Source organism: Pteropus alecto, unplaced genomic scaffold (assembly GCF_000325575.1).
Source record: "Pteropus alecto unplaced genomic scaffold, ASM32557v1 scaffold59, whole genome shotgun sequence".
Classification (NCBI taxonomy): domain Eukaryota; kingdom Metazoa; phylum Chordata; class Mammalia; order Chiroptera; family Pteropodidae; genus Pteropus; species Pteropus alecto.
This window is the reverse complement of record NW_006443292.1, coordinates 4421967-4438357: the sequence shown is the minus strand read 5'-3', so window position 1 is coordinate 4438357 and position 16391 is coordinate 4421967. Positions and strand designations below refer to the sequence as shown.

General features: G+C 46.5%; 1 protein-coding gene across 1 annotated transcript in view; it reads left to right on the top strand.

Moving 5' to 3' along the window:
* Positions 1-7065, top strand: part of CERS3 (ceramide synthase 3) — a 73427-nt gene extending 66362 nt beyond the window's left edge. The window contains exon 10 of the mRNA XM_006924152.1: positions 6907-7065. Within this exon, the coding sequence (XP_006924214.1) occupies positions 6907-7065 (159 nt within the window). The remainder of the gene's footprint in view (positions 1-6906) is intronic.
* The last annotated feature ends 9326 nt before the right edge of the window (positions 7066-16391 follow it).

Here is a 16391-nt window from a genome sequence, read left to right as displayed (position 1 = left end):
GAACCTTCACCGAGGGGAGCTCGGTCCTCCGGGTGGTGGGGAGCCCGTGTGTCGCAGTGTGCTTTGGCACAGGTGAGAGCTGCTCACCGAGCAGGTACAGTCCTTTGGCTGCTGAAGCCCAGATCAGCCCTTCACTCTTCCAAGGACGTTTGGGACCCTCCTTGGTGCATGTATTTTCTAGGACTTTCAGTGATTTCTGGGACGGTTCAAGGCCAACGGTTTGCATGAGACAAGTTCTCCCAGCCCAGTGGCAGCTAAGAAGTGGGGGTGTAAGGGGTGCCATGTGCAGAGAGCAATATAAGAAAAGGACAATACAAGAAAAGAAGCTGGCTGATTGACATAGTAGTAGTAATTAATTAGGGATGATTTTTATTATTTCAAATTTGATGCTTAAAAGTCAGCCGTAATGGTACCAAGGGCGACGTCGGAACGGGGCGAGATGGTGTGCTCACTGGGGACGCAGCGGGTGGGAGGAGGGAGGGGGAGCATTCTCACACGCAGAACCGGGGGTCCGCCCCCGGTGCCGCCTCCCGGGTACTGGTGCCGACAACCCCAGCAGGGGTCCGGAGAGCTCAGAAGTTCCAGGTGTCCGAGCGTCGATCAAGGCTTTCGTCCCGTCTGCCTTTCGTAGCTGTGCAGGTTTGGAAAAGTGACTTAAGCCCTCTGTGCCTCGGTCTCCTGTCTTTGACAGTAACGAGGGTGGCTCTGTGTCCTCAGGTTGCTGTGGGGGCAGGTGTTCCCGTCCACACTCACTGCTTAGTCCACGGCCCGGCACGTGGGTATCTCCCTCGGTGGCAGCCGCAACTGCCAAAACTCGGACGCAGCCGAGATGTCCTCCAGCAGGTGATGGAGATGCAGACGGAACAGCACCAGACGATGGGATGGTCTTCCGCACCGAAGGGAAGGAAATGCGCCGCTAAGCCGTGAGAAGACAGGGAGGAACCTTAAACGCACGTGACCGAGTGAAAGAAGCCAGTGTGAAAAGCCTACGTGCTATACGCTTCCAACTGCATGACGTTCTGGAAATGGCAAAGCTACAGAGACAATAAAATGGTCAGCGGTTGCCAGGAGTGTGGGGATGAACAGGTGGAACAGGGTTTTTAGGCCCGTGAAAAAAACAAGTCCTTCTAAGGGTTTTGTCGCTATTGCTCTTGCTGTTATATTACAGATGCCATATACATGATGCGATTGAATGTAACGTGGGCTTTGATTAACATTTGAATACCACACCATTTCCAGTTCACGTTATTCAAGCTTGCATAGTGTGCAGCCACCTACACATCCATCAAACAAACCGTCCCCACCAGGAAGTCCTTCTGAACTTGATTTATCATCTGGGCATTCGTTTGCCATCTCGTTGGACCCACAGCCCGTTCACGAGCCTGAAATTAAATTCCAGGTAATATGACTCACCTATAACCGTAATTTCAAAAAGCAATATATTGCCCTGGCTGTAATAAAAAAGAAACGAGATGAAAGCCATGTCTGATAAAATATGCATTTCATGTGTAACATGTGTGCACGACTCTACTTGACGATTTACCGAAGCTGACAGAAGCTGTGTTAGTTTCTGTGTAGACGGACCGCGGATGGGGTAGCCGTAAGCACAGACTGACACAGACGTGGTACACTGGGGACTCAGATGCCCCTGGTAGTGTCGTCGTCGGTGACATGGTTTTCTGAAACTGTGACGTTCTGAACCAAACAAAGCATAGTCCTCCTTTGATTTACGTACATAGTTGCATTCCCGGAAAATCGAGACTGTGTCAAAACTATGCAGGAACTGCTGAGCTCGAATGTGCAGTGGGACAAGGGCTTAGTTGGTTGTGAGCAGCGTCTCACCTGCATGCCGGCCTGGCACCATCTGGACGTCACACGTGGGGGCGGTTCCCGGCATCCCTGGCCACCGCTCCCCGAAAGTCAGCCGTGCTCCCCAACCTCTGAGCCCATGAGATGCTGATGCATTCCCAAGAGGCTCCGTGTGGTCAGGACCTCCTCCTAGAAGTGTGGGCGCAGGAGGGCGTGGCTTGGGGTGGCGGGGGGCACCCTCAAGGAGGCCGCTCCGCCAGTCGTGGAGAAAATGCGGTGCGTGCCGGCTGGCTCTTCCGGAGAGAAATCGGTTTCTTCGCTCTGATTCAGCTTTGCCCTTATCCCCTAGAAAAGTCTTTTGAGGAAGAAAAAGCAGGGCCGAGGGGCGCCATCCATGAGAGCAAATGGCAGCCAGTCGTGGCCCTTTCCTGAAAGACCCCCCCTTGGGGGCGCCCCTGGGCCCCATCTCCCAGCGCACCCCAGAGAGCATCCCTTCTCCATCCGTTGTAGCTGGTGGGACGCTAGGCCCACTCAGTGCTTACAGCGAGCCCGTGTCACCATGCAAGAGAGCAGAGGGCACAAAGAGCCCGCAAAGTCACGTTTCCACGGTGACTTGAAGCCAGCAGAACATGCAGACGCGGGTCTTTTTCAAAAGCCACGTTTGCGTGACAGTTGCACACAGAGAAGGGGTTCAGTCACAGACACCCCGAGAATCTCCGGAGGTGGCAGTATTAGTCTGCAGGTCACAAATAGTAAGAGCAATTCAGATGGCCGTGGACGTCATCTGGAAAAGTATGTCAGGAAGCAGCCTCCGCCGTCATCGAAAGAGATGTTCGTGAGCTGCCTGAGAGGGCGAGGGCCACACGTCGCACTGGCCTTGCCCGGAGCGTGACATCTCAGTATTTCAGTGGTTCGTGCCATCTCTTATCTTTCACAAGGAAGCCTCGTCTGTCGCGATTCCATCTCCCCTCCTCAGAGGCAGTGTTATTCTTCTAGGGTTTCTCCTTGCAGAAGTCCTTCGGGAAGACCACGAGAACCACATAACCCTGCAAAGAGAAAATAGGAAGCGTCCTAATTACCAACCACAAAAACCCTGCCGGTCAAAACATCCACCTGAGCAAGACTTTATGTGGCCAGTGTTGATTGGGAAAGCCATGGTATTTGCTTTCTAAAGAGAAGTATTTCTAAGTTGTATTTTAAAACTTATCCTCAATAAAAATGACTCTTTTCCCTCCCTGTTGGTATACAGTTCTAAGGATTTTGACACAGGTGTAGATTTGTGCAGTCGTCACCATCATCGGGACACAGGACAGTCCCGTCCCCCTAAATAACTCCTTCCTCCACCCCAGTCTCTGGCAGCCGTGCATCCGGTCTCTGTCCCTGTAGTTTTGTCCTTTCAAGAATGTCATGTAAAGGCCATTAGCATATCGGAATAGCAGGTAACCTTTGGAAACTAACTTTTTTCACTGAGTATAATGCCTTCGAGATTCATCCAACTTCTTCTAAGTGTCAATAGTTTGTCCCTTTTGATTGGTAAATAGTATTTTATTGTATGGATGGGCCACAGTTTATCCGTTTACTGGTAGAAGAACATTTGGGTTGCTTCCAATTTCTGGCAATTGTGAACGAGCTGTTATAAACATTTGTTTTTGTTTGAACATAATGTTCATTGCTCTAGGACAGATAGTCAGGGGTAAGAGGGCTGAGACATACAGTCAACATATGTTTAACTTCATAAGTAACTGTCAAACTTTTCCACAGGGTCCGTATCATTTTGCATTTGCCATCAGTAATGTATAAATATTACTTCCCGTCATTCTGCATACTCATCAGCACTTGGTATTGTCAGTATTTTTAATTTTAGCTCTTTTAGTGGATTTGTGGTTGTAGCTCATCATGGTTTTAATTTGCCTTTTCCTTATGACTAATGATGTTAAACATTTTTCCATACGATTATTTGACATCCTGTATCCTCTTTGAAGAAGCGTCTATTCTTACATTTTTCGTCCATGTTTTAATTGGTTCGGGTTTTTTCTTATTGTTGAGTTTTGAGAATTCTTTATTATGCATATAAGTCAGATATGGGATTTGCAAACATTTTCTTTCTGTTTGCTGCTTGTCTTTTTATTCTGTAAGTAGCGTCTTTTATAGAGCAAAAGTTTTTAATTTTGGTGAAGTTAAGTTTATAAGTCTTTTTTTTTTTTTAATGTGGTATGCTTTTTGTGCCATGTCTAAGAACTCATCATCCAACCCAAGGTCATGGGTTCGCTTCTAAAAGTTTTATAGTTTTACATTTTATAATTAGATGTATAATCCATTTTGAGTTGACTTTTGTAAAAGGTATAACATTTAGGTTAAAGTTTTCTTAATTGTTCCAACCCTCTACTGAAAAGACGAACCTTTCTCCACTGAATCGCTTTTGCACCTTTGTCAAAACTCAATTGGCTATATTTGTGTGGGTTTATTTCTAGATTCTCTGTTCTCTTCCATTGACCTATGTTTATCTCTTTGCTAATACTGTCCGTCTTGATTACTATAACCTTAGAGTGAGTTTTGAAATTGGGTAGTCTGAGTCCTCCAATCTTGTTCTTTCTTTCCAGAACGACTTTAGCTATTTTGGCTCCTTATAAATCCTCCATATAAATTTTAGAATCGGCTTGTCTGTATCTATAAGAAACCTTGATGAGGTTTTAGTTGGTATTGTGTGGAATCCGTAGATCAACTTGGAGAAAATTAACATTTTTGTTACGTTGAATTTTCCTACCCAAGAACATAATACGTCTCTCCAGTCATTTAGATCTCCAGTTTCTTTCCTCCGAGTTTTGTGGGTTTTACGTACTGATCCTGCACATGCTCAGTTAGACTTATACCTAAGCATTTTATATTTTGAAACTATTGCAAGTGTTACTAATATTTAACTTTCAGTTTTTAGTCGAACGTTGCTGGCCATGTTAGTTTCTGATGGCTGCTATGACAGATGACCACAAACGTGGTGGCTTAAAACAGTAGAAATTTATTCTCTCACAGTTCCGGAGGCCAAAAGTCATAATCAGTTGAGTCAAAATCAAGATGTGGCAGGGCTGTGTTTTCTCCAGAGGCTTGAGGGAACAGTCTCTTCTCTGCCTCTCAGCTTCTTGTGACTTCTAGCGTTCCTTGGCTTATAGCTACATCACTCCCGTCTCTACCTCCGTTGTCATATTTCTTATCCTCTGTGTCAAGTCTCCTCTGCCTCTCGTAAAGACACTTGTGATGGCATTCAAGGCCCATCTAACCCAGGACAATCTTCCCATTCCCAAATCCTGAACTTAATCACATCCGTGAAAACTTTACTATATAAGGGGACATTTTCAGGCTCCAGGAATTAGGACATTTCCAGCCTACTGCATTAGTGTTTAGAAATAAAGGTCGTGTGTGTGAGAGACAGAGAGAGAGAGAGAGATTTTGTGTTGATCTTGCATCTTGCAGCCTTAGTGATAACCTTATTAATTCTAGGAGTTTGGGGATAGATTATTTGAGGTTTTCTACACAGATAATCATGTCATCTGTAAATAGAGACACTTTCCAATTCGTATATCATGTCATCTGTAAATAGAGACACTTTCTCTCCAATTCGTACGACTTTTATTTCATTTCTCCTTATGACGTTGATTAAGACTTTCAGTACAATGTTGAACAGGAATGATGAAAGTCCTTGTCTCGTGTCTAACCTTAGAGGGGGAAGCATTCAGTCATTCGCTAGTAAGTATGATGTCAGCTTCTGTCCTTTACTGAGAAGATTTTTTTTTATCATGAATGAATGTCGAATTCTGTCATATGATATTTTGCATCAATTGATAAAATTATCTTTCCTTCTTTAGATTATTAATATCATATATTACATTCATTAGTTTCCAGATATTGAACCAGACTTGCATTACTGGGACAAATCCTACTTCATTATGGTGAATTATTATTTCTATATATTGCTGGTTTTGATATGGAATGTTTTGTTGTGGATTTTTATATTTATGTTTATTAGCGATATTTGTCTGTGGTTTTCTTGTACGGTCTTTGTCTGGTTTAGGTATCAGGGTAATTCTGGCCTCATTGAAAAAATTGGGAAGTTTTTTCTCTGTTTTCTGGAAGACACTGTGGAGTTTTGCTATTATTTTTTCTTTATTGTTTCATAGAACTTGCCAGTGAAATCATCTGGGCCTGATATTCTTTTTCAGAAATTTTTAAACTACAAATTTAATTTCTTTCATAGTCAGATCATTATTAGGGTTACCTGTGTTATTTTGGGTAAAATTTGGTAGTTTGTAGTTTTTGAAGAATTGGTCCATTTATCTAAGTTGTCAAATATATCCGTAGAGTTGTTTATAGTTTTCTGTTTCTATTTGTGTGATATCTGCAGTATCGATCATCAGTTTCCCTTTTTATTTTCAGGTAATTTGTGTCTTCTTTCTTTTTTTTTACCAACCTTTTTAGAGACTCATCAAGTTTATGGATCTTTTCAAAGAAGCAGATTTTGATTTTATTGCTTTCTCCATTTTTGTTCTGTTTCCACATTCATTGATTTCTCATCTTTATTATTTCCGTCTGTTTGCTTGCTTTGGACTTATTTTGCTCTTCTTTTTTTTAGTTTCTTAAGGTGAATGCTCCAATTATTTGACACTTTTCTTGTTTTCTAATATTAACATTTAATGCTATAAATTTCCTTATAATCACTGCTTTAGCCGCACCCAACAAATTTTGAAATGTTGTATTTTCCCATTACTTCAAAATATGTTCTATTATCTCTTGAGACTTCCTCTGTGATCCATCGGTTATCTGTGTGTTTAACTTCCAGATGTTTCAAGATTTCCCCATTACACTTTTGATATCGACTTCTAGTTTATTTCCACTGCGACCGGAAACGTACTTTGCATAATTTCGATTCTCTTAGTTTGTGAAGGTTTGTTTTGTGACTCACAATGGGTTCTGTCCCTGTGACTGTTTGGCTGTTTGGATACTGGGTTTTCTTCGAAAGGGACCCTGGCTCTAAACTGGGCCTGTTTGTTTATTCACCCAAGATTTGCTGGAAAGTTGTCACTCACGGCCTGCCTTTCTTTTGTCTAGAACATCCAGGATGTGAGGAGCGATGATGAGGATGAGGAGGAAGAGGAAGAGTCAGAGGACGAGGAGGAGGAGAAGGAGGAGGCCACCAAAGTCGAAGACAGAGACTGTTTGAAGAACGGCCTCGGGGCCGACAGGCACCTCATCCCCAACGGCCGTTAGCTTGACGCCCGCATAGCTCTGGGGGCACAGTGGCCGGTGTGGCTGCCGGAAGCCAGACGTCGCCATGGCCCTCGGGACTCACAGGGACCCCAGCTTCTGCTCTTCCTTTCTAACCACTGCCCTCCCCCTCCTCCTAAGATGTTTTTAAGGAAATTTTGTTGAATTGTGTTAAAACGTTAAGTGTGAGCGTTCCCACGGATTTTATGCAGTTAGGACTCAGACTGGTCAAAGATTTCAAAGATTTCTCCCAAGAACCGTTTCAGTTCTAATTGCGTTCATTCACTGGGGGCGTCTGGCTCTTCAGGAGCTCACCCCGTCGTGGGCCTTGTCGCTGTCCCCATGCCCGTCCTCAGGATGGCATGAGAACCACTAAGTTCGCCCATTTTTTTCCAAGCGTGTCTGGCCACAGAGAGCAGCTCGTTTCCCAAAAATGAATGAGAGGTGGCTCTGGAACAGGGTCAGAGGGACAGAACCAGGACACAAGGCTTCAGGGCTCATGGGCCACTTTCTGCCCCGGACAGTTTTTAAAGCTTCCAAACCCTGGCACTCGGTGTCTCCAACAGGAACCATAAGACCTGCCCGGCTGGCCCCCGGCATGGGGGTGAGGAGCAGTGAGATAGTTGGCATGAAAGCGAAAGTATCGTTGTCACCTGACCCTCTTTGCACTAGTTTGGGGGAGAGAAACCTGGATAAACTTGGCGCCGAATGGGCCCGAGTGACAGACACTATTTAAAAAAAAAAAAAAATTCCTTTTAAATACGTCTGGAGACGCCTGGGAATGCAGATCTCCAGAAGGCTGTCTCCATTTTATACAGTAATTACTCCTTCGTTAGCTCCCCGAGGGTGAGTTTTCCTCTCTCAGGCCCCAGGGTCGAGGGGAGGGAGTGGGGGCCCCATTCCTTCTTGATTTTTGCCGGTCTCTCATTTTTTTTTTTTCCTTGTCTAAGAGGGTAGTGTCTTTGCTGCTGTCCTGAAGTGTTCCCATCCTTCAGACCAGCGGAGCTACCAAGCAGGGCTGTAGGGTCCCCCTGGGGGCCTTTCTGGGGAGTCATGTTCTGAACCATTGTTCCGCAGGAGGCCTAAGCCCATGGGGCGTGACACGGTGCGAGCTCCTGACCCCAAGGAAATCTTGGAAGCAGATAGAGGATGCTACGCTATTTCATCTCTGCTCCCAACCCACTCAGAGTCATAATAGTGAAACAGAAGAAACCAAAGGCTGGAAAATACTCCTGAAACTGTCCAAGGACCGGTGCTAGAGTCAGTGACGGCTCCTAGGTCGCCTGCCTCTCTGGGAGGACGGCCAGGGGCTGGCGGGTCAGTGGCATCTCTCGACCCCCGCAGGGCACAGCTCCTGAGCCCAGCAGGCAGGGCGGGCCTTGGAGACTTCCCGGGCTGAGCGGAGCGCGTACCCTCCCTGCAGCCCCTCGCTTTCGTTGGTCACATCTTGCACCTTCATTCACCTTGTTTTGCTCAGGGCCCGGGTCATAAAGCCACACGAGATTTAGGACCACGGGAACCGGTAAAGCTAGGACTGTGGGAACCAGTACGGGCTCCGGTGACGCGGGCCAGTGCCATGGACCATGGTCCCTGGAGCAGGGTGGGCACTGTTCACAGGAAAGGTACCTGAATTTCTGGTTTTTACCAAAAAGACGTTTTTAAAACCAAAACCCAAACCAAAAACCCTTCAGAATCCTTTCCCCAACAAAATCTCCTTTCGAGGAATCGTTGGAACTACAGAAAAGCATGTCAAGTTTTCTCTATATAATAATATTTGTTTTTATGAGTATAATTCCATATGCATTCTATGTATGTTATATTATAAGCCTAAAATGCCTCCACTCTGGAGCATAGCTGTTGAATTATTAATATTATATTTTTTGGTGGAAGAATAGCACACTAAGATATCATTTGGTTTTTTTTTTTTATGTTTCCAGTTAGTAGACTTTTTTTTTTTTTTTATTCTAGTGTCGTCTCTGTACCAAATATTTTCTTGCTTAAGGTAAAAAAAAAAAAAAAAGTTTATTTGCTGCTCTATGCTCTAGTTTTTTTTTTTTTATTTGAATGTTGAAGATAAAATTGATATGCCAATTTCAACTCTCTCTGATACAGCTGAAAGCACCAGATGACCTCTTAATAGGTAGATATGCGTTTTCATAACGTCTCTTAGGACTTTTGGGGTGAATTTTAAAGGTAATGTCTCTTTCTACAGGCAAAAAAGGGCTCATGCTGTGGCAGACGACTTTATAAAAATGCAGTCCACCGGGCCACCGGTATTATTGTAATGCCGATGACACAGTAAAACAAAGACAGGATCGAGGATGCATGAGAGCGAACGGATTCAGCACACACGTTGCTTGGCTTCTTAGAGATCGTTACTGGTCTCTAGCAGAGGAAGCCAGCATCTCCTGGGGATCAGAGGGGACAGTGAGGAGGACAGAGCCAAGTTAGGACATCAGGGCTACTGGCCTCGGGGTATCAGACACCAGACGAGAGGTAGGGGGTTGGGCTTGACAGGGGTGAGCCTCTTGGCTATGCGCGGTGTAGACGGACAGAACTGTTGGGCTGGCACCTAACCCGGGTCACGGCATCTGGGCCAAGAAAGGGGACTCATCTGAAGGGCATTTTCCCAGCTGCCTTTTCCATACCTGCCTTCCAAGGATGAGGAGAAAATAGGGTTTAGATTGATGGTTCAACTGGCCGTCCATCAGCATTACCTATGGAGCCGAAAAACACACCTCGCCTGTTGCTTGCTCCACGTTTTGACTCAGTACTTCTTGGGGGAGAAACGGAAATCTGCATTTTAACCGAGTCAGGGTGCTTCTGACGAGCAGTCAGGATTCTGCGTGGAACACATAGTTTATCCCTACAAGCAGTTCCACGCGCTAGTAGATGGGAAAATGCTGTGATACTCAATATTTAATCCAAAACACATCTGTCACTATAGATAAAGCAGACACTGAACAGAAGAAAGAGAATATTATGAGTAACTTTATGTTAGTATATCTGAAGGTGTAAATAAAATGGATATGTTCCTGCAAAAATACAACTTGTCAAAACTGGCACAAGAAGAAGTAGATATCTAAACAGTTTTCCTAATGTAACAAAATTAAATCCGAAATTCTAAAATCTCCTGCTCCCCGCCCCCACAAATCTTTAGGCCCAGATGGCTTATCTAGTAAATTCTTCCAATAGTTAAGAAAGAATTAACACAAGTTATTATGCAAACTTTTCCAGAAACAAAAGAAACACTTCTATACTTGTCTTATGAGGCCAGCATTATCTAGATACTAAAATCTGACGAGAATATTAGAAGGAAAAAAACAACAACTAAAAGCCAAGGCACTCATGAGCATAGGTGCAAAATCTCTAAACAAAAACAAACCGAATTCAGCATGACAAACAAGTTGGGTTTATTTCAAGAACTTGTGGTTGATTTACTATTTGAAAATCAATGTTATTTGCCATTTTAAAAGAATAAAGAAAACCTCATCTTCAGAAGCCTTAGGTAAAATTCAACATCCATTTATCAAAAAAAAACAAAAACATAATCTCACAGAAAAGTAGGAAGGGACTTCCTTAATCTGATAAATACCATCTTCAAAAACCATAAAGGGAGCATTATAGAATGCTATAATGGTGAAATATATCGAAAGCTCTCCCCCCACCCAGGATTATCCCTGAGACAGGGGTGCCCATTATCTGCAAGGATGCCCATTATCCCAAATGTGGTCAATATTGCATTTTTCCAAATTAGCCAATGGAGGATTTCAAGAAGTAAAAATTACAAGGCTCAAAAGGAAGAAATGAAAACTTACTGTAAAAGCAAATGCAAAATAAAATGTGTGTGTGTGTGTGTGTGTGTGTGTGTGTGTGTGTGTGTGTGAACTTAGAAATGCCAAGAAGCAAGACAGCAAGACTGGATGAGACCACCTTATAAAGAACAAAATGGAAGAACCGGCTCTACAAATTACTAGGACTAATAATAAAGAGACGGCAAAGCAGCGTGACATTGGTATGAAGATAGAAATCGAACAATAAAATGGCATAAAGTCCAGGGACAAACCAATACATGTATGGACAATTTGATAGCTTTAAGGATAAAAATTGAACTTGACCCCTACTTAACACTATACGCGAAATAAATATACTATCTAAATGTGAAAGGTAAAATATAAAAAGTTTCCAGAGAGAAGGATAAGAAGATAGCTTCGTGACCCTAAGATAGGCAAAGAGTTCTCAAACAAAACAAAACTGAGTATGAAGCATAGAAGAAAATATTAATGAATCAGATTAAATGATAATAAAGAATTTCCGTTTCTCAACAGACACCGTGTAGAGTAAAAAGGCAAGCCGTAGAGTGGGAAAAATATGGACGACACTTATACCTGACAAAGGGCTCATATTCAGAAAATAGAAAGAAAAAAAATGCAACCCAAAGAAGAAAAAATGAGCCAGGCACTTAGACACTGTAGGAAACACCATGGATGTCTAGGTGTCCACTAACCATATGAAAAGGTGCTCGTCCTCATTAATCATTAGAAAGACTGTGAGCACCGAATGACTGTCCACGGGACACTGCTGGAGGGTGGCTATAGGCACTTGGCAAAACGATTTATCATCATTTCCTAAAATTAGCTAGAGGCACCTATTATAACTCCGTAGCCTGACTTCTGAGCACATATCCGAAAGACATGCATATGAATATTCATATCGGCAGTGTTCATAATAGCCCAAACGGGACACTTCCCAAATATCCATCAACAGTAGAATGGAAAAGTAAACCGTGGTACATTTAGACTTCGGGATACTACACAGCAACCCAGCTGAATCAACTGTGTCACCTCATCTTACAATCTTAATGTTTTGCAAAAGGATCTAATGGAAAATGACTACACACTTTAAGATTTTCAACACCGTGATGGGAACATTCCAGGTAGCGGTTACCTTAGGGGGGAAAGGTGGGACCGTGCCTGGTGAGGCCCAAGGGGACCTCAGGCCGTAGTGATGCAGGGCAGGGCCGACCCCCCAGCTTGCCTGCTTCCTGCATTACTAGTGACGCTCTGCTTCTTGGGTGCTGGTTACACGAGTGTGTTCAGTTACGATTTGGTGTCAAACTGTACACTTTGGGTTTCTATCCTTTTCTGTATGTATATTACGATTTTTAAAAAAATAGTTAACATGAAAAAATTTAAAAAGCTAGTGACTTTTAAGTCCTCCCCTTTCTGAGACAGCTGGTGTTATTTCTCACAGCCTCTCCTTCATGTACACTTTTAATGCCAAAAAAATCTTCAAAATATACATAAGAGCTCACTACCAGATAATCCCTATTGACACTTAAAATAATAATAATAATGCATGCGCACCGTTAGAGCATTCAACTAACGCGAAAATAACGTAAAAATGATCTCGAATGAAATAATTTTTCATTTGAGCTCTCTGAACAGGCTCCCAAAGAGAAGCGCTTTCAACGTTTATTATTGATTCCTTCCAGAAACATTCTCAGACCTATCGTAGAATGAATGCTGCCCCCCCAAGCACCCCGACACAGCCTGTCGCTGAGATGGAGCCCCCCAGAGAGGCCTTCGCTGCTAAGGCTTGCTTAGGACCAGCTAGGTCAGGACACTGAGATGATAAAGCTCAAGACAGGTTACAGCCGCAAAGGCGAAGAGTTCCAGGTGAGAGGTTCAAAGACTCTTGAGTCTCTGATGAGGTCCACTGCCTGGGATGCTGTCTATTGAAGGGTGGATGCATCACGTGAGAAGGTCCCGAGATGGACGAGACAGTCATTCGCCGGGTAAAAGTTTTCTGGAATAGCTCAGTTACGCTAAGGAAGACGAAAAACAGCCACAGCCTGTTCACGAGGACAGCGCCGTGTGGCCGTAGGTGGTTTTAGTTCTCAGCGTGTAACTGTGCTGTCTACGTATATCCTTGCGTTCCCTTAATCTGTATAAACTCTGCTCTGATGTGCCCACATGAAGGGGAACATGAAGGCATGGAGGCGCCTTCTGTGTAAGCCCCTGGGACTTTGACCACCCGGAGGGGACACCTTAACGAATTTGCAGAGGCTCCCTGCAGGCCGATGGCCACCCTACGCCGTGCCATCTGTGACTACACATCGCTCTGTTCTTTGCTTATTTCTCATCAATACGTTGGAGACTCTGTCCATACTGGCGCACGTGGACCCACTTCGGTGCCATCAGAGGGACCCAGTAATCCTCAGAAGCTGTCCCCACGCGTTTGACCAGTGTCATCGTTGGCCTGGGGCCTCCGGATGACTCCGTGTGGAGCGGGTTTCACTCACCGTCAGCAGACTGAATCATTTGTCTCCCATTCTGGGGGGCATTAGGGAACCAGCAGCCCCCCGCTGAGGGTCCCCAGAGGGGTGGCTTTTAAAATGAGAAAACCTAAGCCCGACGAGGTGAAGGGACTGGCCCAGTCCAGACTGTCACAGCTGGTCCCAGGTGGGTACCTTTATCTCAGTCCCCCTGCTGTGGCAGCTGGCCTGTGGCCAGAATTGGTGGCATCTCTGCAGAGTGGCTGACGCTCCCACTTGAAATTTGAACAGGAGCCTCCGCGCCTTCCTCCCAGGCCTGGCTCTGCATCCCGCACTGCCAGCAGGCTGCTTTCCTGGGCAGTTTTCTGGGCTGTCATCCCCACCCCCACCCCCCAGTGACAGCTGTATTCCCGCCCCCCAGAACCCCTCTCCCGGCATCCCCAGGGGCCCCGCAAAACAGCCACGCTCAGCCCCAGAACCTGTGAGAAGGAAGTGGCTTGGCCTGTCTCAGGCAATGGGCGGAGGCTTCTGGTCGTCAAGCAGTTGATACGCACATCTGTCCTGCGTCCCGTGGAAGCAAAGACCCGCCTGTCTCCCCAGCTGCTGTCTCAGCTGCTCCCCCCACACCACCTGTGGCTCTGAAGAGGCCCTTTGCCTAGTGGCCAGACTCTCTATTGTCTTTGTGAATAAAACCCTCCACCAGGTGGCCCTCGCGTTCCTGTTTGGAGGAAGATGGGGCGGGCGGGGGACAAAAAAATCTATAGGTTTTTTTAAGGGAGAGAGAGAGTAGGTGACAGAAATTAGAGCCTCGACCAGGGCTGTCCTGGAAAGACAGCTGTCCCCGGGCGGCTGCCTGGGGCGCCAGCAATTCATCAGGGCTTTGGGACAAAGGCCATTGTTCTGGTCTGAGCATCCCCTCACATGTCCGCGTCCCCTGCTCCCTGTGGGCCATGGAAGGATCCCCTGGAACTCACCGCCTTGCCTTTTGGGTTCACTGACAGGTCCTCACTTCCTAGGGCTGGTGTTTCGTGGACACCCATTCATGATTCAAAAAAAGAAAAAAACCCTCTTATTTGGGAACTAAATATCCTTAGATAGAATACATCTATAACATGGAAACTTCGCCCAACGGCGTGCTTCTTGGTGAAATACCGCAAACTTTCTCCTCGAGATCCAGAGAGGCGACAGTGCCTGCTGTCCTTGCTTCTGCTGTAGCCACCATGAGGGGGCTGCTAGCAGACTTGCCTGACTTTTGCCCCGGAAGGTGACGTTATCCGTATTACCTGGGGCAGCCAACAGATCCGTCTGATAGGAAGACGCCACAGTCTTCCGAGGGCGTTGCCGAGCAAATATCCTTGAAGACATAGTTGGGGACATAAGTTTCCAGTGTCTCTCGAAGAGCCTTGCAGGAATGTAAAAGGCCCATGAGAATTATCTTCCAACAGCCCCGGCCAGACTCAAAAGCAAAACGATTAAGCATCCCGTTCTTTCCTCTGCATTCCGCTGAGGGAAGACCAATACCTGGCCATGTTAGGGCCCGTCCAGGTGTGCCAGGTGTGCCAAGGCCCGTGTGTCCTGGGCTCGTTCGTGACCTTGCCTGCAGACTTTGCCAGAAACTCCCAGGCGAGCTGACCTGGGGACTGTGTTCAGCTTCTCTTCTGCTGAAAGCCTGTCCCTAACGGGCCGTACTGCTATTTAGTTTCCCCAAAACTCAATAATATATCACGCGCGGAATGGCAGTGGCCAGGATCCGGGGTGCCGGCGGGTGGGGCTCTAAAAGTGCAGGTAGGTGCAGGCCGCTCTTCTGTTCCTCAGCCTGGGGCACGGGTTCAAGGGTGTTTGTCTAATACCCGCAGCCACGTGCTGCCTTTCCGTCAGCGACAGACCTCAAACCCGGTGACGGTCGCAGAAGATCTTAACGGAGACGAAAAACACCGATCATCTAGCGACACGGTAGCCATCCGATTGTCACCCCCCGGCGAAAGCCTGGCGCAGGCCATCGCAGCCTTGGGCTGCACCGTCTGGGTCCGCGTGACGCCCCCCACGACGTTCGCACAGCAGTGAAACCTGCCCAGGCCGTGGTCCCCGTTGTCACGCGGCTGGGGACCGCACTTGTTAAAGGTACACACGCCTTTGGCATATTCTCGTGTACAAAACACACATTCTCCTGTTTTACAAACGAGCGCCTGGAGGTCTGGACTCAGACAAACCCATGTTCCGCTTCCCACCATCTCAGGGGCCAGGAGTTTCTCTCCGCTGCTGCTCAACGTTTTTGGTGTTGTTGTTGTTGTTGTTGTTGTTATAAATTGGGAATAATTGTAAACGCAGCGTAGCTGTCCCACTCTGGCAGGGAAGTTTAGCTCCATCTCCCTCCCAGCAACGGAATTCAGAGTGACTCGATAGGAATGAACGATGGCTGTTTTTTGATCCCTGATTCCGTTAAATGGGCAATGACAATCTCATTCTACCTATCTCTAAAAGAAAAAAAAAAACTGGAATGATGTAATAAATCAAGTCAACTTATGGGCTTTGGGTCCAAGAGGGACAGCTACAAACACAGTGCTCGGTGTGGTCCCCTGATTAGAGCTTCTCAGGAAAGCCCCTGGCCGCTGTCCACTGCGGGCAAGTGTCTGTGGTCTCCTGCAGGGACCAGGGACCCATGGCGGGCCCCTAACTGAGCCGCTCACGCAGGCAGCCCGGGCCAGGGAGTCGGAGCGCGGGTGTGACAGGGAGCGCGGGTGTGACAGGGAGCGCGTGCACATCCGCACAAGTGACCGAGATGGCGGGAAGAAACCAAAATGAGTGAACGAGAGAGGGGAAGGGACAGAGAGAAAGAGAGAGAGAGAGAGAGGCTCGCGTGCGCACAAGCGAGCGAAGAGAGAGAGAGAGAGAGAGAGAGAGAGAGACTCGCGTGCGCACAAGCGAGCATGAGCACCCGAGGGTGCAAGCGAGGGAGAAAAGGCCAGAGGGTGAGAAGGAGGTGGCACGGAGGGGGCGTGAGGGGGGGCAGAAGGGAGCACCCTCAGAGCCAGCAGGGCGCCGAGTGGGATGG